The sequence below is a fragment of the Alosa sapidissima genome, chromosome 3 (assembly GCF_018492685.1).
Source record: "Alosa sapidissima isolate fAloSap1 chromosome 3, fAloSap1.pri, whole genome shotgun sequence".
NCBI lineage: Eukaryota > Metazoa > Chordata > Actinopteri > Clupeiformes > Clupeidae > Alosa > Alosa sapidissima.
The window spans coordinates 41,637,662-41,665,010 of NC_055959.1; the positions used below are offsets into that span (position 1 = coordinate 41,637,662).

The 27,349-nt window shown below is 46.9% G+C and overlaps 1 protein-coding gene across 4 annotated transcripts in view; it reads right to left on the reverse strand.

Annotated features, from left to right (window-relative positions):
* LOC121705049 (ATP-citrate synthase) overlaps positions 1–24,719 on the reverse strand; it is a 52,181-nt gene extending 27,462 nt beyond the window's left edge. The window contains exons 1-9 of one of the 4 annotated variants that reach the window (XM_042085752.1): positions 24,507–24,719; positions 18,767–18,932; positions 18,198–18,320; positions 12,535–12,597; positions 11,020–11,210; positions 8,377–8,456; positions 7,766–7,896; positions 2,804–2,922; positions 1,863–1,999 (exon numbers count right to left, since the gene is read on the reverse strand). In XM_042085752.1, the coding sequence (XP_041941686.1) occupies positions 1,863–1,999; positions 2,804–2,922; positions 7,766–7,896; positions 8,377–8,456; positions 11,020–11,210; positions 12,535–12,597; positions 18,198–18,320; positions 18,767–18,925 (1,003 nt within the window). In that variant the 5' untranslated portion in view covers positions 18,926–18,932; positions 24,507–24,719. Of the gene's footprint in view, positions 1–1,862; positions 2,000–2,803; positions 2,923–7,765; positions 7,897–8,164; positions 8,193–8,281; positions 8,288–8,376; positions 8,457–11,019; positions 11,211–12,534; positions 12,598–18,066; positions 18,097–18,197; positions 18,321–18,766; positions 18,933–24,506 lie in introns of those variants that run through there. The other 3 variants (XM_042085754.1, XM_042085756.1, XM_042085755.1) reach the window with 3 other exon arrangements.
* Between the last annotated feature and the right edge of the window lie 2,630 nt (positions 24,720–27,349).

A 27,349-nucleotide genomic window follows, 5' to 3' on the forward strand; every position in this document is an offset into this window, starting at 1 on the left:
TTACAGTCTATGGTTAGAACTGAGATGCGTGTGGAAAAAGTAGACGTGCTGCTGAGACTGGAGCTAGTCATATCCAAAATAATGCAAAAATAAATCCGCAGATAAAACCAAAATCCTCGTTCATTTGCTAACATATAGATGGCACTCTCTTTCAGATATAGTGTTAGGGAGTTAGCCCCGAAGTTACGGATAACTTCGTCCCTGGAGTGGTAATAAGCTTCCTGTTCTCAGACTAGCTCAGAAGAAAAAACAGTAACGCTATCAAACAAACCGAGAAACTACTAGGCCTATACTACCTCTAGGCTACTAACTACGATATGAGATATAGCCTACCTGCGAGCCGATAAGCATATTTGTCATCGGATGACAGGGGTTAGTGCAGAAGTAAAGTAGACTGCGCCACGTAACCTCCTCTCCATTTAGGTGATGGGCTTACCGAATGTTCCTGATTGATTAGCTACGGAATAATACAGATTTTACAACTTTTATTTGCTACTTGCTAGACTGACAAACGTATATTATAGGCCTACATTTAATAAGTGTTCAAAATCAATCTATGGGATTGGGGTTGGTTGGTGCAGCCAAGCTCGTCCAGGGCGGGCACAGATGGCTTCCAGGACGGGCCTGGCCCCCCAAAGCCCCCCCATGACGCCGGGACTGCAGCACTAGCTCATAGCGGAGCGGAGCTGGCAGAAGATTGAGAACTAAACATGAATTGCTGTTAAAGTGACCATTTACACCAGTGCACCATTTATAAATTTGTTAAAAAATACTGCTAATTTGATGCTGTTTAAGTGATTAAAACAAAATTACTGTCATTGTAATTATTGAAATGATCACGGAATTATTTTTGGAATCTGATCCCTTATCATACCTGTTCATTCGTACTCGTACCAGTGCTTTTTCAAAGTTTTCAATGTCTCGTTTTAAATGTCAGGGCCCTCGGAAGTATACCAATGAAGTGTGGAGCTAAATGGTGTAAAACAGTGATTTATTTGCATGGCTAGGCCGATGCCCGAGGCACCCCTTTTGAAAACCTGTTGATAGCATTGGCTAACTAGCGCCAGATTTCGGAGTGCAGGGGACAAGCAGAGATGAGCTATGAAAAGTAGAAAAGTTCACACTCAGTATCATGTTTCAACACACTTTAGGTCAATATCACACCGAACTCCTCCTTTAAGGACACCAATTTTCTTTGTGAATGAATAATGTATCATAAATAAATGTTCTTCCTTAAAATACAGGGGGCATAAGTATTTGAACCCCTGTTCAAACCCCTGTTAAATTCCCATAGAGGCAGGCAGATTTTTATTTTTAAAGGCCAGTTATATCATGGATCCAGGATACTTTGCATCCTGATAAAGTTCCCTTAGCCTTTGAAATTAAAATAGCTCAATGCAAATCAAACCAGCTAATAGGCTAACTGAAATACACACCATGCCAATCTCTAGGTATGGTGAAGGGTATGTGATTATGTGGGGCTATTTTAAGGCAACCTTAAATCAGAATTTATGGAAAATCTTCAGGTGTTTTGTGCAACAAGCCCCAGGCTTCCTCAAGCATGGACCATTAAACTGTGAATAAGCGGCCAGGCATGTAGTTTAGAGACTCGTGAATGACTTTGATTATTTCTGCATGCACGCACGTGCACATGTAACAAAGATCGTAATTCGTCCGCCGCTCACAGCCCTCGAACCCGCCACCTCAACACACACCGGCATGGGAGTCGAGCGCTCTAACCACTGAGCTAAAAGCCCAGGCTCCCAATTCAGCAGATAAAAGCGTTCTTAAGGTTAGGGCTGTGAGGATTTACATGGACAACTAGCACGCTAGCTCAGTTCGCCTCCGTTACACACACACACCTTCCTTGTGCTTCTCTCGGGTCATGAGGGAGAGGATGGTCTTGGCGTAGTCGTAGGTCTGCTGTTCGCTGGGCGCTCCGGAGTACTCCCCATAGTTGGCCAACTCATCCACGCCTCCCAGGTCACAGATAGTGTCACTGAAAACACACATACACACTATTTTAAGGCAATTTCATTCGTTCCACATCCGTGTTAGCAACAAGGGGTGTGTATGGTTTACGACTTATATGACTTCATTCATTCATATTGCAACACACACGTTAACATCCCACACACGTTATTAGTCCATGCTGCTTTTCACTAAACTCGACAACTAGTTTGTTGCCTGTAGCAGTGATGTTACTTACCCTCGTTGGAGAAGGCAAGATGCTCTGTTGATGTGTGTTAGCGCATCAGGCTAGAAGCTCTGTTGATGTGTTAGCGCATCAGGCTAGACGCTCTGTTGATGTGTTAGCGCATCAGGCTAGACGCTCTGTTGATGTGTTAGCGAATCAGGCTAGACGCTCTGGTGATGTGTTAGCGAATCAGGCTAGACGCTCTGGTGATGTGTTAGCGAATTAGGCTAGACGCTCTGGTGATGTGTTAGCGAATTAGGCTAGACGCTCTGGTGATGTGTTAGTGAATCAGGGCTGGTCTTATGATTTTGGAAGCAACATGGATAGATAGATAGATACTTTATTGATCCTCAAGGGGAAATTCAAGAACATTTAAACCGATCCAGGGGTTCACCTTCGCATCTTTAACGATCAAAACGGTTACTGATAAGTATCTGTGAATCTTTGCAACCCTAAAGAATACTTATTATGATTACATTTTCAACCAAGCAGCACCTCCACAACCAAGGTGTTACTCTCCATCACACTCATACACACAGTCAGATTTTACCCCCTCTTGCATGCACACACACACACACACACACACACACACACACATACACACACCTGTACACTACAGAAGCTCCTCCTCCTGCCACCATGGTCCAGATGCGTCCTCGGGGGTTAAGGATGGTGAGCTTCAGACTGGCACCACTCTTCGCGTCCAAATCAGCAATGTAGGCCTCCTGCAAGCAGAGACACACACACACACGCACACACACACACTCCATCAGCGTAGGCCAGGGTGCATGTGTGTGTGTGTTGCATCTTAGTTTAGTAACACAAACACATTTTGGTACGCCACACACACACACACCCCTCTGGGTACACCTCACACTCACACATTTGGGTATGCCCCACACACACCCCCACACACACACACACACACACACACCACACACACACCCCTATATGAGCCTGGAATACACATTTTCATCAGTCGCCCACTCCCATCAGAGGGAAGCATTTTATTTACCAGACTTTTCAGTTTAAACACCTGGCTTGCAAAAACATGCTTTTCAGGTGGAATGAACTTTATTGACAATGTTAACCTTTCTGGAATCACAGAGAATATATCACACCAAGCAGCACAGAACTCAGTTGGATTGGGCTGAAAAATATCGCCTCTCTGCACCACCAAGTATTGTTTCTGCCGATTTTTTCTGATAAGCGCTTAGTAGACGTACAGACAGAACAAGACATCAACAACTCGGCTAAACCAAAACAGTCTTCACAAGCTGAAAGGGTCATGCCAAACCCCCCCCCCCCCCCCCACACACACACAATCAACAACTCTGCTAAACCAAAACGCTCTGCACAAGCTGAAACGGTCATGCCGAACCCCCCCTTCTGTAGGGCCCACTGATAATCACCCGGCAGCCCCCACTGAAATAAAAACCTTGGAGGAACATCAACAGCGAGCTCAACAATGCCCAGCCACACACACACACACACACGCTCAACAGTGCCCAGCCACACACACACACACACACACACACACACACACACACACACACGCTCAACAGTGCCACGTCCACTGGAACAAATGAGCATGAGGAGATGAGCTATGTTGGAGTGCTGCAGAAATCTAGATCACCTGCCAAGGCTGTGGAGACGCCATCAGGAGATTAGTTATGCTGTTAGGAGTCATGCTGACATACCAGTGTCTGACAACAACAACATGGACACTGCTGGAATGACGGTGGAAAGCGAACTACCTCAGCAGTCAAATGAACATGTGGAAGCAACTCCCCTGAGCACCCATCACCATCTCCACCCCAACTCCCCTGAGCACCCATCACCATCTCCACCCCAACTCCCCTGAGCACCCATCTCCACCCCAACTCCCCTGAGCACCCATCACCATCTCCACCCCAACTCCCCTGAGCACCCATCACCATCTCCACCCCAACTCCCCTGAGCACCCATCACCATCACCACCCCAACTCCCCTGAGCACCAATCACCATCTCCACCCCAACTCCCCTGAGTACCCATCACCATCTCCACCCCAACTCCCCTGAGCACCCATCTCCACCCCAACTCCCCTGAGTACCCATCACCATCTCCACCCCAACTCCCCTGAGCACCCATCACCATCTCCACCCCAACTCCCCTGAGCACCCATCACCATCTCCACCCCAACTCCCCTGAGCACCCATCTCCACCCCAACTCCCCTGAGCACCCATCACCATCTCCACCCCAACTCCCCTGAGCACCCATCTCCACCCCAACTCCCCTGAGCACCCATCACCATCTCCACCCCAACTCCCCTGAGCACCCATCTCCACCCCAACTCCCCTGAGCACCCATCACCATCTCCACCCCAACTCCCCTGAGCACCCATCACCACCCCAACTCCCCTGAGCACCCATCACCATCTCCACCCCAACTCCCCTGAGCACCCATCACCACCCCAACTCCCCTGAGTACCCATCACCATCTCCACCCCAACTCCCCTGAGCACCCATCACCATCTCCACCCCAACTCCCCTGAGCACCCATCACCATCTCCACCCCAACTCCCCTGAGCACCCATCTCCACCCCAACTCCCCTGAGCACCCATCACCATCTCCACCCCAACTCCCCTGAGCACCCATCTCCACCCCAACTCCCCTGAGCACCCATCACCATCTCCACCCCAACTCCCCTGAGCACCCATCTCCACCCCAACTCCCCTGAGCACCCATCACCATCTCCACCCCAACTCCCCTGAGCACCCATCACCACCCCAACTCCCCTGAGCACCCATCACCATCTCCACCCCAACTCCCCTGAGCACCCATCACCACCCCAACTCCCCTGAGTACCCATCACCATCACCACCCCAACTCCCCTGAGCACCCATCACCACCCCAACTCCCCTGAGTACCCATCACCATCTCCACCCCAACTCCCCTGAGCACCCATCACCATCTCCACCCCAACTCCCCTGAGCACCCATCACCATCTCCACCCCAACTCCCCTGAGCACCCATCACCATCTCCACCCCAACATATGTCACTGCCTGCAAGTATGCAGAGACCGATGACAATAACCAGGCAGCTTTTTAACAGCCCAATACCATCAGCAGATCCCCTGCAAACTGACAGGCTGTGTTATATCAGCCCGAGACCTTCAACTGTGTTCCCAACCTTTACAGCACCAGAAAAGCCACCTCTGGGTACACCACACACACACACACACACACACCTCTGGGTACACCACACACACACACACACCTCTGGGTACGACACACACACACACACACACACACCCCTCTGGGTACGCCGTACGCCACACACACACACACACACCTCTGGGTACGCCGTACGCCACACACACACACACACACACCCACCTCTGGGTACACACACACACACACACCTCTGGGTAGGCCACACACACACCTCTGGGTAGGCCACACACACACACACACACACACCTCTGGGTAGGCCACACACACACACACACACACACACACACACCTCTGGGTAGGCCACACACACACACACACACACACACCTCTGGGTAGGCCACACACACACACACACACACACACACACCTCTGGGTAGGCCACACACACACACACACACACACACACACCTACACCTCTGGGTAGGCCACACACACACACACCTACACCTCTGGGTAGGCCACACACACACACACACACACACCTCTGGGTAGGCCACACACACACACCTCTGGGTAGGCCACACACACACACCTCTGGGTAGGCCACACACACACACACACCTCTGGGTACGCCACACACACACCTCTGGGTAGGCCACACACACACCTCTGGGTACGCCACACACACACACACCTCTGGGTAGGCCACACACACACACACACCTCTGGGTACGCCACACACACACACACACCTCTGGGTACGCCACACACACACACACCTCTGGGTACGCCACACACACACCTCTGGGTACGCCACACACACACACACCTCTGGGTACACACACACACCTCTGGGTATGCCACACACACACACACACACATACACCTCTGGGTAGGCCCCACACACACACACACACACACACACACACCTCTGGGTACGCCACACACACCTCTGGGTACACACACACACACACACACCTCTGGGTACGACACACACACACACACCTCTGGGTACACCACACACACACCTCTGGGTACACCACACACACACCTCTGGGTACACACACACACACACACACACACACACCTCTGGGTACGACACACACACACACACCTCTGGGTACACCACACACACACACACCTCTGGGTACACACACACACACACCTCTGGGTAGGCCACACACACACACACACACACACACACACACACCTCTGGGTACACACACACACACACACCTCTGGGTACACACACACACACACACACACACACACACACACCTCTGGGTACACACACCTCTGGGTACACACACACACACACACACACACCTCTGGGTACACACACACACACACACCTCTGGGTACACACACACACACACACACACACACACACCTCTGGGTACACACACACACACCTCTGGGTACACTCACACACACACCTCTGGGTACACACACACACCTCTGGGTACACACACACACACACACACACACACACACCTCTGGGTAGGCCACACACACACACACACCTCTGGGTACACACACACACACACACACACACACACACCTCTGGGTACACACACACACACACACACCTCTGGGTACACACACACACACACACACCTCTGGGTACACACACACACACACCTCTGGGTACACACACACACACACACACACCTCTGGGTACACACACACACACACACACACACACACACCTCTGGGTACACACACACACACACACACACCTCTGGGTACACACACACACACACACACCTCTGGGTACACACACACACACCTCTGGGTACACACACACACACACCTCTGGGTACACACACACACACACACACACCTCTGGGTACACACACACACACACACACACCTCTGGGTACACACACACACACACACACACACCTCTGGGTACACACACACACACACACACACACACACCTCTGGGTACACACACACACACACACACCTCTGGGTACACACACACACACCTCTGGGTACACACACACACACACACACACACACACACATCTCTGGGTACACACACACACACACACACACACCTCTGGGTACACACACACACACACACACACACACCTCTGGGTACACACACACACACACCTCTGGGTACACACACACACACCTCTGGGTACACACACACACACACACCCCTCTGGGTACGCGTACCTGGGTACGCACACACACACACCCCTCTGGGTACGCACACACACACACACACCTCTGGGTACGCACACACACACACACACACACACCTCTGGGTACACACACACACACACACACACACCTCTGGGTACACACACACACACACACACACACACACACACCTCTGGGTACACACACACACACACACACACCTCTGGGTACACACACACACACACACACACACACCTCTGGGTAGGCCTCTCTTCCAAAGGGAGGAGGGAAGTCGACATCTCCCCACTTGGCCTTGCAGATGAAGTCAGCGGTGACATCGATCTTGGCAGCCATGTCCAAAACATACACACCATCCTGGGTCACCACTGCAACACACACACACACACACACACACACACACACACACACACAGGCAAGGGTCAAATATAGGCACACACACAATCTCAACTAGAACACAAACTAAGCTCTGCAGCTAAGGGTCAAATACACACACGAAAACACTTACCTGGATAAACTAATCTTTATTTCACATAAAATAACAAAATATTTATTTATCACATAAAAACATTAGAGATTGATTGATGATTGTATTGTATTGATCTAAATATATCATGTATAAAACAAACCCAATACCTAGGGGATTGATCTCCAGGTAGGTGAAGTAAAGGTCCTCATATATGTATGATATATAAACAAACCCAATACCTAGGGGATTGATCTATATGTATAATAAATAAACAAACCCAATACCTAGGGGATTGATCTATATGTATAATAAATAAACAAACCCAATACCTAGGGGATTGATCTATACAGTATGTATAATAAATAAACAAACCCAATACCTAGGGGATTGATCTCCAGGTAGGTGAAGTAAAGATCCTCATACAAGTTGAAGAGTCCCACAATGAAGTTGGCCAGAACCCTGTAACACACACACACACGTTATAAATTCACACACAGGTTATAAATTCACACACACAGGTTATAAATTCACATTCACACACACACACACACACGTTATAAATTCTCACACACACACACACGTTATAAATTCACATTCACAGGTTATAAATTCACACACACACACGTTATAAAATCATTCACAGGTTATAAATTCACACACACACACACATCATAAATTCACACACAGCAGGTTATAAATTCACACACACTTAAGAGATGCACACATGCAGTTGATAAATTCCCATTTACACACAGGTAAGGCGCACACGCACACACACACACACAGGTAAGGCGCACACACACACACACACACAGGTAAGGCGCGCGCGCACACACACACAGGTAAGGCGCACGCACACACACACACACACACTCTGCCTACACTTATGGCCGGGATCACACTAAAAAGTTTTTTTTAATAATGTATGCACAAATAGACTACAATTTTCTTTAGTTCAACGTACTAAATTCTTATTCTACATAAATATTGTTGGCCAACGTGTTCAACTTGGCTAGGTCGTCAAGTAGTCATTTCTCGCAGGTTGTCAACCTGATTTCTGCCCTTTATAATCCTGTGGTAGCATGGTCCATTTAAACAGATTGGAGTGCAGCTTCAATGGACCTCAATGGCACTTCAGGATATGTTTGTTTTTCAATGCTGCAAAGCTACAAATATATTGGACAAATGCTTCAAAAATGCAATTTCCTCTCTGGGAGTGAATGGGGCAGTGGACCGGCCAGGGCGCTGGGCTTCTGCATGATGATTGGAGGAACTGTCCAGGGCGCTGGGCTTCTGCATGATGATTGGAGGAACTGGCCAGGGCGCTGGGCTTCTGCATGATGATTGGAGGAACTGGCCAGGGCGCTGGGCTTCTGCATGATGATTGGAGGAACTGGCCAGGGCGCTGGGCTTCTGCATGATAATTGGAGGAACTGGCCAGGGCGCTGGGCTTCTGCATGATGATTGGAGGAACTGTCGGAGTGGCTGGACCTGTTTTGGCGAGGTGTGGTGCAAGTGCGAGGTGGCATCCACAGCATCGATGAGGGAGCTACATACAGGAAAGTCGGCGAGAATACAAAGCAGCAGCTCTCCGCACAAAGACTTCACCGCAGCACTGCACAGATCTGGCTGGATCTTTCAACACAAACTAGATCCTCACGCTTAGCCAGCACTGCACAGATCAAACATGCCTCTCCACACAGCACTGCACAGATCAAACATGCCTCTCCACACAGCACTGCACAGATCAAACATGCCTCACGTGTAGCCAGATCCACACAGCACTGCAAAGATCAAACATGCCTCACGTTTAGCCAGATCTGTACAGCGCTGATTCCATCCAACACACCCGCTGATTTGACGACACCGGACCAGGAAACCATGAAATTTTCTTCCAGATACAGGTCTCTGTACACTTTCAAAGTTTACAATACTTCGGTTTGTCTGAGGAAACCCTCACCACACTACCACAGAAGGGTAATTATATGTTGAGCATTGTCATTGGTATAAAATAGTGATGTGGCACCTTGCCCTGTTAGCATCACTGTAAGTGATAACGCAAATAAACGGTCTTGCTCAAAACGCCACCAATTATCGTAATTTTGCTCTCAATCAAAAGTTGTTAACTAGCATAGACCCTAGGTTGTAAACTAGCATAAATAGACCTACCGTAAATGGACCCTAGGTTGTAAATTGCTGTAAATAGTATAGGTATATATACACTCTTTTGATCCCGTGATGAAAATTAGATAGATAGAGCATAGGTTGTAAACTACCGTAAATGACCCTCGGTTGTAAACTAGCGTAAACGGACCCTAGGTTGTAAACTACCGTAAATGGACCCTATAGCTGTTTTTACTCTGGAGTTACACTTTAAGGCTTTCCAGACCCACTCTCCGTTGAGATTTGAGAAGCGGTCTTGTGTTCAACTGAACATTTAACCCATTTAGGAGAAAATACCAGTAATACAAATAATAAATAATAAAATACCGGAATAGACCCTTTCAATCTTTTCCAAGAAACTAGTGGTTGAAACGTTAAAAAAACACAGATACTTTGAAATTAAAATGAATCAGATTTTAACGTAATGCTCTACAAAATGTTGACTTTAAAACTATTTTTTTTGTCCTCAAGCGAGTTACCATAAGCTAAATGTTGTTTCCTGTGCCACCGGAAATCCTGTAGTTGATATATTGGGTTTATAAATCATATATTGGCATTCAGCAGAAAAAAAACAGGGATAGGAATTTCGGTCTATATCGCCCAGCCCTAATTTTTGTGATGTCAAAACAATGATAATCCATCAAGAAGATAATGCTGCATTCAAGAGTGTAAGTAGGCAATGGAAATAAATAAATAAATAGCTGGGGGCTGAGGGCCGAGGGCTCCTAGTCGCAGGCGCAAGAGCGACGCGCAAGTGCATGCACACACACACGCTACAGACAGATATCCACATTGGCACACACAGATTAAAGGCGCCAACACACAACTTATTAATAAACATAAACACACACACACTTACTCTTTTCTACTCTGAGGGACATGTGACAGCAGCTGTTGTGTGACCATTTCCTCAGTGAGCTTGTCGTCCACGGCAACCAGCAGCTTCTGAGCTTTGGCGTCCACGTCGCCCACATCAACCCCACCTTCATGATGAAACAAAACCCAGTCCCCCTCCCGCGCCGCGTAGATGCACACATAGAACTCCTCATCCTACACACACACACACGAAGACAGAACATGAGAGGTTGCCTACACAAAAACCTTAAAGCCATGGTTCGGAGTAATTTCACCCTAGGGTCCTTTGCACCATGACCCCGAGCCAAACACCCTCCCAGAACCTGTTTTCCCTTGGTCGAACCCTGGTCGAGTAGCACTGTCAGAAATGAGTTTCTGCAGTCGCAATGGTACCAACTTTTATCTCGTAAATTACCCCACTAATAATGCCCTGAATGGTACCAAACTTCTACAGTAGTACAACTATGTTCTTTACTCATAAAACAAGGCATTGAAAAGTTTGTAAATACACCAGGAGTTTATTTTAATAACACTTGCCTGATGGATGCTACTATACCGCTGCGTCGACGTTACTTCCGTGATATGGGAAAAGCCCGTAAAAGTCCTGACAGGAAGCGATTACATCAACGGTTTTTGGTATATCCAGTTTTTAATATTTTTTTTCCTAAGTGTTTACAACTTAGTGTTAACTAATAATTGTTGCAAACTGGTACTACGAACAAAATATTAGTGCATTCCTGGATCTACATCCTTATGCAGGCTTCCTGCCAGGACTTTTATAGCCTGGCTAGCGCCACCACTTCTCAATGAGACGTGGTCTGGGAACCAAACGTTCATTTTCTCGTATTTGAAAAAAATGCCCAGATCCGTTTATTGGGTGCCACGGATGTCTATCAAATGCGTCTGTGCATAGCTCATCATCGTCTTGCTTTCCCCCCTGTTCTGTGATTGGTTCCCTATCTCAGGCGAAAATTTGCTCCATGGTCTCCAGGCTGCCTTAGCAGCGTGAATCAAATCGCGCGCAAGGCAGCATGGGAACACCCAGGCTAGGACTTTTACGGGCTTTTCCCAAATCACGGAAGTAACTTCGACGCAGCGGTATAGTAGCACCCATCAGGCAAGTGTTATTTAAATAAACTCCTGGTGTATTTACAAACTTTTCAATGCCTCGTTTTATGAGTAAAGAACATAGTTGTACTACTGTAGAAATTTCGTATCATTCAGGGCATTATTAGTGGGGTAATTTACAAGATAAAAGTTGGTACCAAAGTTGGACTGCAGAAACTCCTTAGTTTCGGACGGCTCGACCAGGTTTCGACCAAGGGAAAACAGGTTCTGGGAGGGTGTTTGGCTCAGGGTCATGGTGCAAAGGACCCTAGGGTGAAATTACTGTGAACCATCGCTTTAAAAATGTCCCTTTGCAGTCATCAACTGCTATAACATCTACATAGCAATCACAATTACAATCACACACACACACAGCAGCTCATCAATAATACAAAAAAAAAATGCACTTTACCTGCTTATGAGGCACGAACGGCTCAATGAGGAAGTTCTTCAGGATTCCCTTTGCCTTTCCAATCTAACACACACACACACACACACACACACAGAGAGAGAAGGTCGGTCAAATCACACACTCAACCAGACAACAGAAAAAGATCAGTCAAATCAAACACACATGATATGGCTCACATATTAAACACACACAAACAAATAAATGTACGCACACATGCACGTTTCTCACTGTGACAATTAGTGAATCACTTTTAAAAGCAGAATGTTATTCTCTTGCTGTTATTCTAGAATGTTATTCTCTTGCTGTAAGTCGCTTTTGATAAAAGCATAAATGAATGCATCGAATACCGAATAATAAAACAAATGTAATATGTAATAAATGTAAAAGTAACTGACACATAGACAATACAATCGGATAACACCATCATAGTAACTAAAATATATTAGTTTATTTGCAAAGCTTCGGTCCACGAACTAGCACGTTGCTACTACCAACAATAGGCTGCTGAAGCACACGGGTCATCAACAGTCACCTCGATGCGAAGTTACAATGTTTTGGAAATGCACGTCTGAGGGGTGAAATGCGTGGCGTGGCGTCAAGCAACAGCGTAGGGCTTGGAGGGGTGAAATGTGTGGCGTCAGGCTACAGCGTAGGGCTTGGAGGGGTGAAATGCGTGGCGTGGCGTCAGGTGACAGCGTAGGGCTTGGAGGGGTGAAATGTGTGGCGTCAGGCTACAGCGTAGGGCTTGGAGGGGTGAAATGTGTGGCGTCAGGCTACAGCGTAGGGCTTGGAGGGGTGAAATGTGTGGCATCAGGCTACAGCATAGGGCTTGGAGGGGTGAAATGCGTGGCATCAGGCTACAGCGTAGGGCTTGGAGGGGTGAAATGCGTGGCGTCAGGCTACAGCGTAGGGCTTGGAGGGGTGAAATGCGTGGCGTGGCGTCAGGTGACAGCGTAGGGCTTGGAGGGGTGAAATGCGTGGCGTCAGGCTACAGCGTAGGGCTTGGAGGGGTGAAATGCGTGGCATCAGGCTACAGCATAGGGCTTGGAGGGGTGAAATGTGTGGCGTCAGGTGACGGCGTAGGGCAGGGGTATTCAATTAATCTTCAGTGAGGTCCAGTTACGGAAAATTTCCTCAAGCAAAGGTCCGGAGCATCATAATGTTTAACGTGCGTGTTTAGGCTATGTATGTATAATATAGATAGAGATAGATAGATAGATACTTTATGGATCCCCAAGGGGAAATTCAAGAAATATAAGATTGTAGGCCTAGGCCTAATGTTTAATGTGAAATAAAATAAGTAGCCTAAAAGGCAACATTCGAAATGAGGAGAAATAAGGCAAGATAAGAGTAGCCTAATTGGGGAGAAAACTGAGTGACTGAGCCTTGGCTATTTTTTAAGATCTTAACGTGAACTTAAAATAAAATTTGAGCTGAGACAAGGATGGATATTCCACAGCTGGTTCCTTGAACCCATTAATCAGCAAGTTTAATTAATTTTTTTTTTTTTTTTTTTTATGTTGACCCGAAATCCTGGAAACCCAGGAATATCACGTTGTTGGGCAGTGAATGCATGTAGGCTTAACTAGATTGTGGTGGATCAATCATATTGCCTTCTTAAATCGTAAAATATTCTGTGGTCTCAGTTCACTGTTGAATGGGCCTAGCCTACCCTACCCTACGCTTGCTGAAAATATATGATTTGTCTAGTAGAGGCGCTTAAAATCGCCTGTCTCAGAATATATAGAAGAGGTCCAGGGCAATTCCGCGCAAAACTGTCACATCCATATTTAGTTGGCGTTACGGACGTGACAGTTTTGCGTGGTATTGCCCCTGTATTGTTATATAAAGCTCTGTTCTTGCTGTCTAGCTTTCTCCTCTTTGAGCAATCAATGATTTGTACTTATCGTTAACTTAGATATCCATCTGATTGTTTCTCGTCCCGTCTCCTCTCCTCGCTCGTTTCAGGCTATCAGTCTCTTTTCCATAGTAGGCTACTTTACTCACTGACTTGACTTTATCAGAATGCACAGATTTCACTGGCTGAGTAGCAGCAAGCGAAATGATGGTTCCTGAAGCTCCTGAAGTAAATGCTGTTATCCTAACCAACGAAACATTTAGCGCAGCTTTGAAATCTTACGTGAAAATCTAAATTAGGCTTTTATGGTCTGGGTCCGGATAGGATCACGTCACGTCCGGACTCGGACCGCGGTCCGCCATTTGGTGATGGCTGGCGTAGGGCTTGGAGGGGTGAAATGTGTGGCATGGCGTCAGGTGACAGCGTAGGGCTTGGAGGGGTGAAATGCGTGGCGTCAGGCGACAGCGTAGGGCTTGGAGGGGTGAAATGCGTGGCGTGGCATCAGGTGACAGCGTAGGGCTTGGAGGGGTGCACGGTGCTGTAGAGGCCTCTGGGGGGCTACGGCGTCACTGTTAGGGTTCTCTACGGCGTCACTGTTAGGGTTCTCTACGGCGTCACTGTTAGGGTTCTCTGGGGGGCTACGGCGTCACTGTTAGGGTTCTCTACGGCGTCACTGTTAGGGTTGCCGCTAAACCTATGGCTCCTTAAAGATTAATAACAGCAGCCGCTAAACCTATGGCTCCTTAAAGCTTAATAACAGCAGCTGCTAAACCTATGGCTCCTTAAAGATTAAAGGGACACCAGGCAAGCCTGATGCTTTTTCTCTACGAAACTCTCCCTCGCTCGGTCTGAAGCTCTTTTCCTTTTCTTTGCGTCTTCAGTCAAGGGTTTTCGCTGCTTCTTCGCCGGCTCTGCCATTATACACACGTTTGCAATAATCACTAGCGTTTTGTTAGCATGCCTCTGTGCTGTAAAACTGATACCACTTCGGTCGGCGGGTAGGATACACCGAACTTGCAAGTGGGATATTCTTCCTACAGGCAGTAGGGGCGGGCGAGAGAGCCTTCATTCGCCCCGTAATGAGTCATTTAACCATATACCGACTTACGAAGATGATTAATTAACATGAAAACGTCGCCTGGTGTCCCTTTAATAACCGCAGCTGCTAAACCTATGGCTCCTTAAAGATTAATAACAGCAGCTGCTAAACCTATGGCTCCTTAAAGCTTAAGAACAGCAGCGTCTACACCTCATACTAGAACAACTATAACATGAAAAACAATACATCATTGGGAGGGAGGGGTCTCTTTTGTAATGAATCCCCACCAACTGTCTCCCAGTGTGACACGACCAATCACAGGGCACAAACTGTCAACTGTGACACTGGACTAAGGTTGGGATATTTCCCGTATGAAATCCACATTAAAAAAATGGACAGGCAAATAATCTCAACACTTTGCACCAGTCAGCGGAATATTCCACATTGCCAGCCTTCGCTGGGCCGAGCAAAAGACATGTTGCGGTCGCTCATCTAAAATCTTCAGTAGGCCTAGTCTGTATCAACCTCATACGCTATGCATCTAATAACCTGCATCAGTTCTATACTCAATTTTATTTATGTTTTTATGTTTTAACCCACACACACCTCTGGGTAAGCCTCACACACACACACACAGCCCATGTTAACCCTTTAGCCGCCAGGGTTTAAAAAAAAAACATTGGATTTTCACATCAAGTTCAACTGTAAATGTGAAAATCATTGAGTATGAACAAAAGTTTATGAAGGGGGTAAATTTAAACTGGATGGCAACCACCTGGAATTATGCACCTTTCAGTAAATACTGGATGTTGAACATGTTTTAGCAGTTTTACTTTGTCATTTCACCCACATACACCATTACCTGTTGCAATATATTTGTGTGCATTCCTACATTACGTCTATTTCTTTGGTAACATTTGCTACCACGTAACAATAAGCCGCTATTATTATTAGGACTCAACACGCTTCGGTGGTATTATATGCTGTGGGCTTTAATTAGCGCATTTCGGGTAGCCTATCCTACATCTGAGCAATAATTATTGAACAAATTGCAGTCTACCTGCCATGACAAACATTACCAGTAGTACTGACCGAATATTAATTAGATTGTTTGCAAGTTATGGTAATATTATACTAGAGTGACCATTGCGCCTTTAATCACGTTAGCACACTATGATCAAGTTAGGTCGTTATGTCTCGTCAAAATTCACTAAAGAAGGAAGGTTCGGTTTATCCCAGAAAACCACTCGTTTCACTTAGGCTAAACTAAAACTGAAGAGATGAACTTGTGTACCTGATGGCTTTCCTTCACTATCCGCGATGTATCCGAAATAGTTCCAGATTTCACTTCACCTTTTCTTTTATCCACAAGCCGAGGACTGTCGGCAAAGAACTATGTTGACGTTGGCTGCGCACTCACTCACTCAGAGATGCCTGCTTGACACGCCCACTTTCCTAGATGCGTGCAAGGAGCATGGAGAGTGGGAGCAGTCCACAGACACAGAACGTTATTATTTTAATAAAGTATCGATTCTAAAAACGTCAGAAATCGTATCGTTTTTTGCGTGAAGGCATCGTGACACTGTTCTAGTATTGATACACGGTGCAACACTAAAGCTAAGTGGAAACTGTTGCAAAGACGCACCGTGACCATCACTGTCAATAGACGATCGATCATATTCTCCTTCAGAATCAGAATAGGTGAATAACAGACCCAAGACTTCATCACACGTGAACTTTTTGTTCAACATTTGGTGTATTTCTGCTTCAATTTGTGCAAAACTATGGCTCGCTTCACTTCCGCGTTATGGAGGAAATGCACATCATCTTCGTGTGTTTATCGCATACTTCCTGAAAACTTTCACAAGCAATTCTGAGCTTGAATCGAAGCTCTGGATGTCTGCCATCTAGTGGTAAAGACTACGAGATTTGACACTGTACTCGGGTCTATCGTCCGTTTTATTCAGTAATGACGCTTGTCGCAATATTGCGACTTGGGCAGTTAGAGGGTTAAAGCTTAAAGTTTATAGAACTAGTGTGTGTTTGTCAGTGTGTGGGCGTAGCGTCATGATGGCGGCATAACATCGGGATGTTGGGGACACTGTCCATTGGCCCTTAACACTACATTGGGTGAATCACTTTCACACACACACACAAAGAGAGAAGACATTGTCCATCGGCCCAACGCTACATTGTTCATCGGGCCAACGTTACACTGAGTGAATCTCTTAAAATTAAGCTGTCAGAAAGGGAAGTAGAGCATTAAACAAGATAAGGAAAAATTCTGAAGAGGATGTGTTTTATCAAGGAAAAATTCTGAGGAACTTTATCAAGTTAATCTGAAGACAGGGTGTTTTGTATCAGGTTAATCTGAAGAGGGGGTGTTTTGTATCAGGTTAATCTGAAGACGGGGTGTTTTATATTATGTTCATTTTAAGAGGGGGTGTTTTCTATTAGGTTAGGGGTTTGTGTGCATGTGTGTGTGTGTGGTGCGTGTATGGCTTGTCTGTGCATATGGGGGGGGGGTGCATCTGTGCGTGTATGGCGTGCTTATGTGTGTGTGTGTGTGTGTGTGGTGTGTGTGTGTATGGTGTATCTGTGTATGGTTTGTGTGTATAGTTTGATGCAAACTCACTGTGGTCTCCCTCATCAGTCGTGGTGTGTATATGGTGTGTGTGTGTATGGTGTGTGTGTATGGTGTGTGCATGCTCACTGTGGTCTCCCTCATCAGTCGTGGTGTGTGTGTACATGTATGGTTAAACTCACTGTGGTTTCCCTCATCAGTCGTGGCTTCAGCCAATCACGGACGCCCTGCAGGTCCAAGCCGACGCCCACCAGGCCGAGCTTCCCTCTACGCTTGATCAGCTGGTCCGGCTTCACAACCAATCGCTGCAGAGGGGCACAATTACAGCAGCCAATCAACACTTAGCCCAGAGCCAAACCAGAGTGTGAGTGTGTGTGTGTGTGTCAGGAAGCAAAGTGAGGTGTGAAACACTTACATTTGAGAGCCATCTCATCCCATTTAATTATCAATTATAGACACGTTCTGTTTGGTAACATATTCTTGCTTTTTTAAAATAAATGACCCTTTAGTTTAATATAAATGACCCTTTAGTTTAAAATAAATGAGCCTTTAGTTTAAAATAAATGATGAATGTAAACACGGTGTTCTGTGTCCAGTTGTTGTCTTGAATCTTGGCTGTTGCGGTCTGGGAATGAGCTGGCCACAACAGTGTGTGTGATGTGACCGGCCCAGAACAAGGGCAGTCGTACCAGAGCTGAGCACTGTGTGTGTGTGTGTGTGTGTGTGTGTGTGGTCAGAAGTCAGGCTGTACCTCGCTCAGGAGCCAGGGGTGGTCTTGCACGAGGCGGTCCCAGTCGGTTTCCGTGGTGACGCGTGCATAACGGAAGCGGTTCTGGACCGCCGCAGAGGTGCAGATGTGTTTGTACAGGAACTCCTTCCCCGTCTGCTCCGAGATCGCTTTGGCAGACATGATAGACCTACACACACACACACACACACACACACACACACACATATCCAGGCTGTTACTAATGACCACTAGAGAGCAGCTCCTTTTGCTTCTGGCGCAGGAAACAGAATCAATCGAGTGAGTCTCTCTGTTTCTCTCTCACACACACACACACTCTCTGTGCTGTGTGGTTTAACAGATGGGAAACTAACTTTATTAACTCTGTTAATTAAGACTTCAGGGACCTACTGACGCATTTGGTGTTATGGTTGTATGCACACACACACACCTTGCTTTGTGACACACACATACAAATACACACACTCCTTGCTTTGTGACACACACATACACAGACACACACACACCCCTTGCTTTTTGTGTGACACACACACACCTTGCTTTGTGACACACACATACAAAGACACACACACAGAAGTACAAACACACTCCTTGCTTTTTGTGTGACACACACAGACACACTCCTTGCTTTTGCTGTATGCGCGCACACACACACACACACACCAAAATCAAGGAGTGTGCCAAAGCAACACAGACACATACACACAGACACACTCACACACACAGACACACTCCTTGCTTTGGCTGTGTGCTAGAAAGCAACTTTAAAACATACAGACACCTGCCCCACCTGCTGTCGTCATGACAATGGCCCTGATTATTCTCCTGTTCTCCAGCATGTGGCGATTAAGAACACCTCCAACACACACACACACACACACTTCAGAGATCCTCACCAACACACTCCAATCAGAGCCCCTATTGTCTCACACACAGGGAGAAAATGAGAGTGTCTGCATCTTTCTGTGTTCCATTTTTGGCCTTGAGAGAGCGTGTGTATCTTTCTGTGTTCCATTTTTGGCCTTGGCTTTGGAGTGACAGGTCATGGTGCTGCATGTGTGAGTCATTTGAATGCTTTTCTGACTGCACTGTGAGGTCTGCGAAAGACAACATATGTGTGTGTGAGTGTGTACTGAAAGGACTTAAGGTTGACAGAGACAAGGTCTGATATCAGATTGTCAAAAAACAGATCTTCCATGTGCTTTCTTGGCCACTGATAATTGTTGACGATTTCTGTAGAGCCACAGCGTATTCTATGTTATAGCTATGGACACATACTATGGCTTGTTTGAAACGTGAGACTCTCAGTGGGTACAAACCATTTATTTCTACATGCCTCTGTTCCTGAGAAATCCCAAGCTAAACAGTGGCTTGTTATCAAAATCCGTTTTTTTTTTCTACAAATGGAGATATAATGTTTTTCATGACATATAAAGTGTTGCCTGTAAAGTTTCCTGGAAGTGACCTAGCAAGACCTGACGAGACTGCCACCTAGTGATAAACCCACGAAAATGGCCTGGTTTTGACCCGATGTGCATGCATCACTGATTCAACCCAAAGCGGCAACTATCAAAAGCCAAGTTATGATAAAATGTCTAGATAAAATGTCCAGATTGTGCGTTTTCATGAGTTTTTGATCGTCATCCATTTCAGTTCTATTCATCATAGAGTTCCCAAAATCGCACATAAGGTGTGTTAGAGTGTCTATTTTCGTAATAAAAAAGCTAAAAACACAATATTGCGTTTTTGGCATTCAAAGTGTTAAGGAGCTGGGCTAACATGTAGTAGTGTGTGTGCGGGTGTGTGTGTGTGTGTAGGGCGGTGGTAGCGTAGTAGGGCTAGCATGTAGTTAGGTGGTAGCGTAATGTTAAGGAGCTCGGCTAGCATGTAGCATGGTAGCGTAATGGTTAAGGAGCTGGGCTAGCATGTAGTGGTAGCGTAATAGTTAAGGAGCTGGGCTAGCATGTAGTAGTAGCGTAATGGTTAAGGAGCTGGGCTAGCATGTAGTAGCAGCGTAATAGTTAAGGAGCTGGGCTAGCATGTAGCATGGTAGCATAATGGGTAAGTAGCTGGGCTAGCATGTAGTGGTAGCGTAATGGTTAAGGAGCTGGGTTAGCATGTAGTGGTAGCGTGTAGGGCTGCAACGATTAGCCAACAAGGTCAATTATGAAAATTGGTCAAAGCAGATTTTTATTGTTGACTCATCATGAAAGGCCTAATGAAGTTTTTGGCTACCCCACGCAAATGTTCAATAACATATGAATGATGTTATATCCACTCATATCCATTATATCCATTCATACATGATGATGCAACGGAGAAAGGCAGCGGCACCGTGCACTGACATTTTTAAACATGTGGGACCATTTTAGATGGTGAGCATCTCAAACACAAGCACCCTGGGATGGGTACATTTTACTGATCTAGCCTACTCCGGATGGGTACATTTTACTGATCTAGTACATACTCCGGATGGGTACATTTTACTGTAACTCAGGATAAAAGCGTTGGCTAAATGAAGACAATCTAACTCAGGACTGAACACCATCTCCAAGGTGACCATCCCGGAACAAACACATAATGACATCACACCAGGATCTGAGCTGCATTAAAACAGTGGAGAAGAAAAACACACTTGCATAGCAATAGGACTGTAGTGATCACACACACACACACACACACACACACACACACACACACCGGTCTGACTAGTGATCACACACACACACACACACACACAGGTCTGACTAGTGATCACACACACACACACACCACACACACCGGTCTGACTAGTGATCACACACACACACCGGTCTGACTAGTGATCACACACACACACCACACACCAGTCTGACTAGTGATCACACACACACACACACACCGGTCTGACTAGTGATCACACACACACCGGTCTGACTAGTGATCACACACACACCAGTCTGACTAGTGATCACACACACACACCGGTCTGACTAGTGATCACACACACACACACACCGGTCTGACTAGGGATCACACACACACACACCAGTCTGACTAGGGATCACACACACACACACACACACACACACACACCGGTCTGACTAGTGATCACACACACACACCGGTCTGACTAGTGATCACACACACACACACCACACACACCAGTCTGACTAGGGATCACACACACACACACACACCAGTCTGACTAGGGATCACACACACACACACCACACACACCAGTCTGACTAGGGATCACACACACACACACACCAGTCTGACTAGTGATCACACACACACACACGAGTCTGACTAGGGATCACACACACACACACACCACACACACCGGTCTGACTAGTGATCACACACACACACCGGTCTGACTAGTGATCACACACACACACACCACACACACCAGTCTGACTAGGGATCACACACACACACACCGGTCTGACTAGGGATCACACACACACACACCACACACACCAGTCTGACTAGGGATCACACACACACACACACCAGTCTGACTAGTGATCACACACACACACACCACACACACGAGTCTGACTAGGGATCACACACACACACACCACACACACCGGTCTGACTAGTGATAACACACACACACACACCGGTCTGACTAGTGATCACACACACACACACCACACACACCAGTCTGACTAGGGATCACACACACACACCGGTCTGACTAGTGATCACACACACACACACACACCGGTCTGACTAGTGATCACACACACACACACACCGGTCTGACTAGTGATCACACACACACACCGGTCTGACTAGTGATCACACACACACACCGGTCTGACTAGTGATCACACACACACACACACCACACACACCAGTCTGACTAGTGATCACACACACCAGTCTGACTAGGGATCACACACACACACACACACACACCAGTCTGACTAGGGATCAAACACACACACACCGGTCTGACTAGTGATCACACACACCAGTCTGACTAGTGATCACACACACACACACACCACACACACCAGTCTGACTAGGGATCACACACACACACACCAGTCTGACTAGGGATCACACACACACACCACACACACCGGTCTGACTAGTGAACAAACACACACCGGTCTGACTAGTGATCAAACACACACACACACCAGTCTGACTAGGGATCACACACACACACACCAGTCTGACTAGGGATCACACACACACACCACACACACCGGTCTGACTAGTGAACAAACACACACCAGTCTGACTAGGGATCAAACACACACACACACCAGTCTGACTAGGGATCAAACACACACACACCAGTCTGACTAGGGATCACACACACACACACACACACACACACACACACCGGTCTGACTAGTGAACACACACACCGGTCTGACTAGTGATCACACACACACACCCAGAGCATGTGTATGTTACAGTATTAATACCTATATACACAAGCATACCAAGAAACACACACACAATATTTTTCACATCTAATTTTAAATTCTGAAGTGAGCTGTCAGGCTGATGTTCCGGGTGGCTGGCGGCTTGTTAAAATGCACCCCGCCTCCCCACGGCTGACAGGTTGTTATATTGCCCCCCCACCCTGACGGGCAGGTTGTTCCTGTCCATGATAGAAGTGCCTGTTGGCCAAGTCGCCAGAGCCTCACAGAAATCAATCAGTTTAAGAGGCCAGCCAGGCACCTGCACCACTCCCCCACGCCAACACACTCACAAGCAAACACACACACACACACACTTACACAAGTACACAAATGCACACACACACTCTCAAAAACGGAGCCAAAATAAGATGGCATTTATGGGAAGAGATCTTTTAGACAATCACACAGCGAGAGCCAAGTAATCATTTATTGCAGATATAAGTGACGACAAGCAATCTTATCTCTTCCTAAGAAGAGCGTCAATAATCCGTAGCATGGACATCGAAACTCTTATCTGTCAAACTGAGGAGGAAATTAAACGGTAAAGATGCGTTACGTTAGTGAATGGTGAAAAAAAGTATACATGCAACTAACAACATTACAGTTTTGGGGTTGGCAAAAGCTACGTAGTCTCTCACTGTTAAATGAGGATGGACCGAGAAGTGGTGTTTGCTCCAGGCGTGTGTCGTTCTATCGGCCGTCTCACGGACTAACCGAGGGTCCATTATCTGCACTCGCATCCGAGACCTATTCATTCCAAGCCCTCACCCCCTCCGGCTACGAGCTCGCTCCACTGGCTCCCTTTTAAGGCCACTGATAGCAAAGTATGCGACGGAATTTTTACAAACTAAAAGAACACGTAGGCGGAAAAACGGTGTTCAGCTTGGTCACAGACAAAGGTTGTGTTAGCTAACTAACGCTAAGCGATTTAACTAACGTTAGGATCACACGCAGACTAACATTACAGACAAAAGTAAAACATTAATTTAAAAAAATACAATTGACGTCAACTATCGCTAGTTGCAACCACCGCCGACCCTTCGTTATTTAGCTACTACAGGCAGTGAACAGGCGAGGTGACAAGATATTTTCTGCTTAGTTATCTGGTTAACTTCTGATCCGGGATCCGGATGCTAGCAGACGCAGCCGGCAGACATAGAGAAGGGGATAGTCATATCTATTAGCGAGCTAGCTTCCTCCATAGCAGCGGCCGGTTGGCTGACTGTCTTGTTTGACATGTTGCATTTACAGTTGTTATATTACTACCGGTACTGTTTGTCCAAAAAACGTGTCACTACAACACAGCTTACCTTTAAACCACGTCTTTGCGAATGAGATGGATGTAAAATGTGTTGCCACTTGGGAGATTCAGTTTGCAGACAATCAGACTGTAGCCTTCACTTCACCACGCCTGTCCCGTCCACTTCTCTCAAGCTGAATCTGTGTCGCTCTGCCTAACTCGCCTCACCATCTGACGATACCATTACCCAACCTCTGGGCCTTCCCATTGGCTGCTGGGCCCTCACATGTGACCGCCCCAGCAGACTACTGATTGACGCCTTGTGCGTTGGCACTGGTAGCAGCGACGTCTCACCACCAGGCCGAGGCGGAGAGGAGGGGGTGGGTTCGACCTATGGGAGAAACAGGGGACGGGTCCGATTGAAGTGTGTAACGCTACTGCCACCCTGTGACCATTTACATATCTTTCGAAAGGCAGAAATGTATTTTTCAAATTGGTTAATTCAGGACACATTTGAATCCAACTACACTTAAAAAAACAGCAGTTACTTGTGTGTTCTTTCTGGTTATGAATCTCAAGAGTTTGGAGTTGTATAAGTTGAGTAAGAGGAACATATAATAAAATAGCCTACCTTTAAAATGGTTCATATCATTATAATCAATAGCAAGATAAATGTGTGTTTTGCTCATTAGATACTTAATTTGGCTGCCAACTGAGGTAGACGGCAACGTTGTGCTGTGGTCGTGATCACAAGTATGACGCACACCGCTGTGTTTGTGCGTAGAGCTCTTAGTGTCCTTATGGGGGGGATGGTGGAGGGGGGGGGGGGGGCTCTTAGTGTCCTTATGGGGATGGTGGTGGTGGGGGGGGGGCTCTTAGTGTCCTTATGGGGATGGTGGGGGGGTGGATACACAGGCTGTCGAGGGAGTGATTTTTTTCAGTCCTAGCCAAGGATTCTAATAGAATTACATCCCATCAAGCTAATGCACCAGACAGGGCAATTTGCCAACCTCAAACCACCACAGTACCCCAATGCTTAAAATAGACCTGACAGGGCTCATCATCCACCTCCCAGTTTCAAGGGTATGGTCTGATCAACGATCAACATCTGATTGGGTTAGCAGATCAGGACACTCCGATAGCTGCTGGAACAAATGCTACAGTTACACAACAGGAATGACACAGCAGAATTACCATGGAGTCTGTGTGTGTGTGTGTGTGTGTTACAAGAATGGTGTTGAAATTTCTCCATAAAATACAGAGGGCATGATGTACCAATGATGAACCATCGCCATGATTGTACAATGTCCCAACCTCCCTTTGACGGCCCAGTTCCTGGGCAGGTTTAGGGTTAGTTCCTGTACCGGTTTGGGGTTACTGTGCCAGTTTAGGGTTAGTTCCTGTACCGGTTTAGGGTTAGTTCCTGTGGCGGTTTAGGGTTTGTTCCTGTACTGGGTTAGAGTGAGTGACGCTGCTAAAGCACATACGTATGGAATGATTGTGGTGCGTGGTTGCCTATTTATGGTTGCCTATTTGTGGTTGCCTATTTGTGATTGCATGTTACCCCACTGCTCATCCAGCTACACTGGCTACCTATGGCGACCCGCATCAAATTCAAGGCTCTAACACTTGCCTCAGACGAATGACATCTAGCTCTACCACCCACACACACAAACATACCATACCCCCCCCCCCCCACACACACATACCATACCCCCCCCCCCCACACAAACATACCATAACCCCCCCCACACACACACACAAACATACCATACCCCCCCCCCCCACACACACACAAACATACCATACCCCCCCCCCCACACACACAAACATACCATCCATCCTTCCTCCCACACACCTACACACGACCCCCTCCCCCATTCACACATACATAAACTGGCACACACACACATATATGAACACACACTCTCTCTCTCTCTCTCTCACACACACACACATAAACTTGGCATGAGATGCAAGTGTAGGGCATGTAGCCTAGTAGAAGATGGAGATAATGTACTTGTGTGAAGTGCAGAACTCAGTAGTGGTTATATTATGTAGTAAATCTTGTTACTTTATTGTCTTAACTTAGCCTGGCAGGCCATCCTATATCATTGAAATGTATAGTCTGGAATCGAACCATTCACCTCGCTTAATCCAAGGGGCGGGCAGAGAATTGTCTTTCAAACTGCCTAGGCATGCAATAGGCCAGCGCTACGACCAATCAGAACAAAGAGCAGGATGACGTGGCCAAAGCGATGAAAACAGAGAACGGGGAAGTAAACTTTTACCGTATCCGGTCGGCAAAACGGCAAATACATCCTTCTTCGAAAGGAATGACTTAAGTGCATTGTGTTGCTCAACTTTCAAAGAAAAGCACAAGTCCAACTCCAACGCCGATTCAAACAACTGCTCTTCGTTCGCCATAGCCACCTTCCTTGTTGCTACCGTCGCAGGACTGTCGTCTTTCTGTTAAGCCCGCCTTAAGACTCTAACACAGGGGTCTCAAACACCCGGCCCGCGGGCCAAATCCGGCCCGCGTCCTGCCCAATTCCGGCCCGCGACGTATGACAAAATAATAATGTAATCCGGCCCTTGAGGCTATTAATTGCGACAAACAACGACACTGCTTAAAAATAGACGATAGATCCAGGTACGGTGACAAATCTCATTTGTAGGCCTACTCTGCTCCACTATGTGCAAGACATCCAGAGCTTGATTCAAACCCAAAATCGCTGCGCAAAGTTTTCAGGAAATACTTGTATTACACGCGAGAAACACAAAGACGTGCATATGTAATGACGCGGAAGCGATGCAGGCCATAGTGTTGCAGAAATTGAAGCAGAAATTAAGCAGAAATAGGCCTACACCAAATGTTGAAAAACGTTCACGTTTGATGAAGTCTTAGGTAAG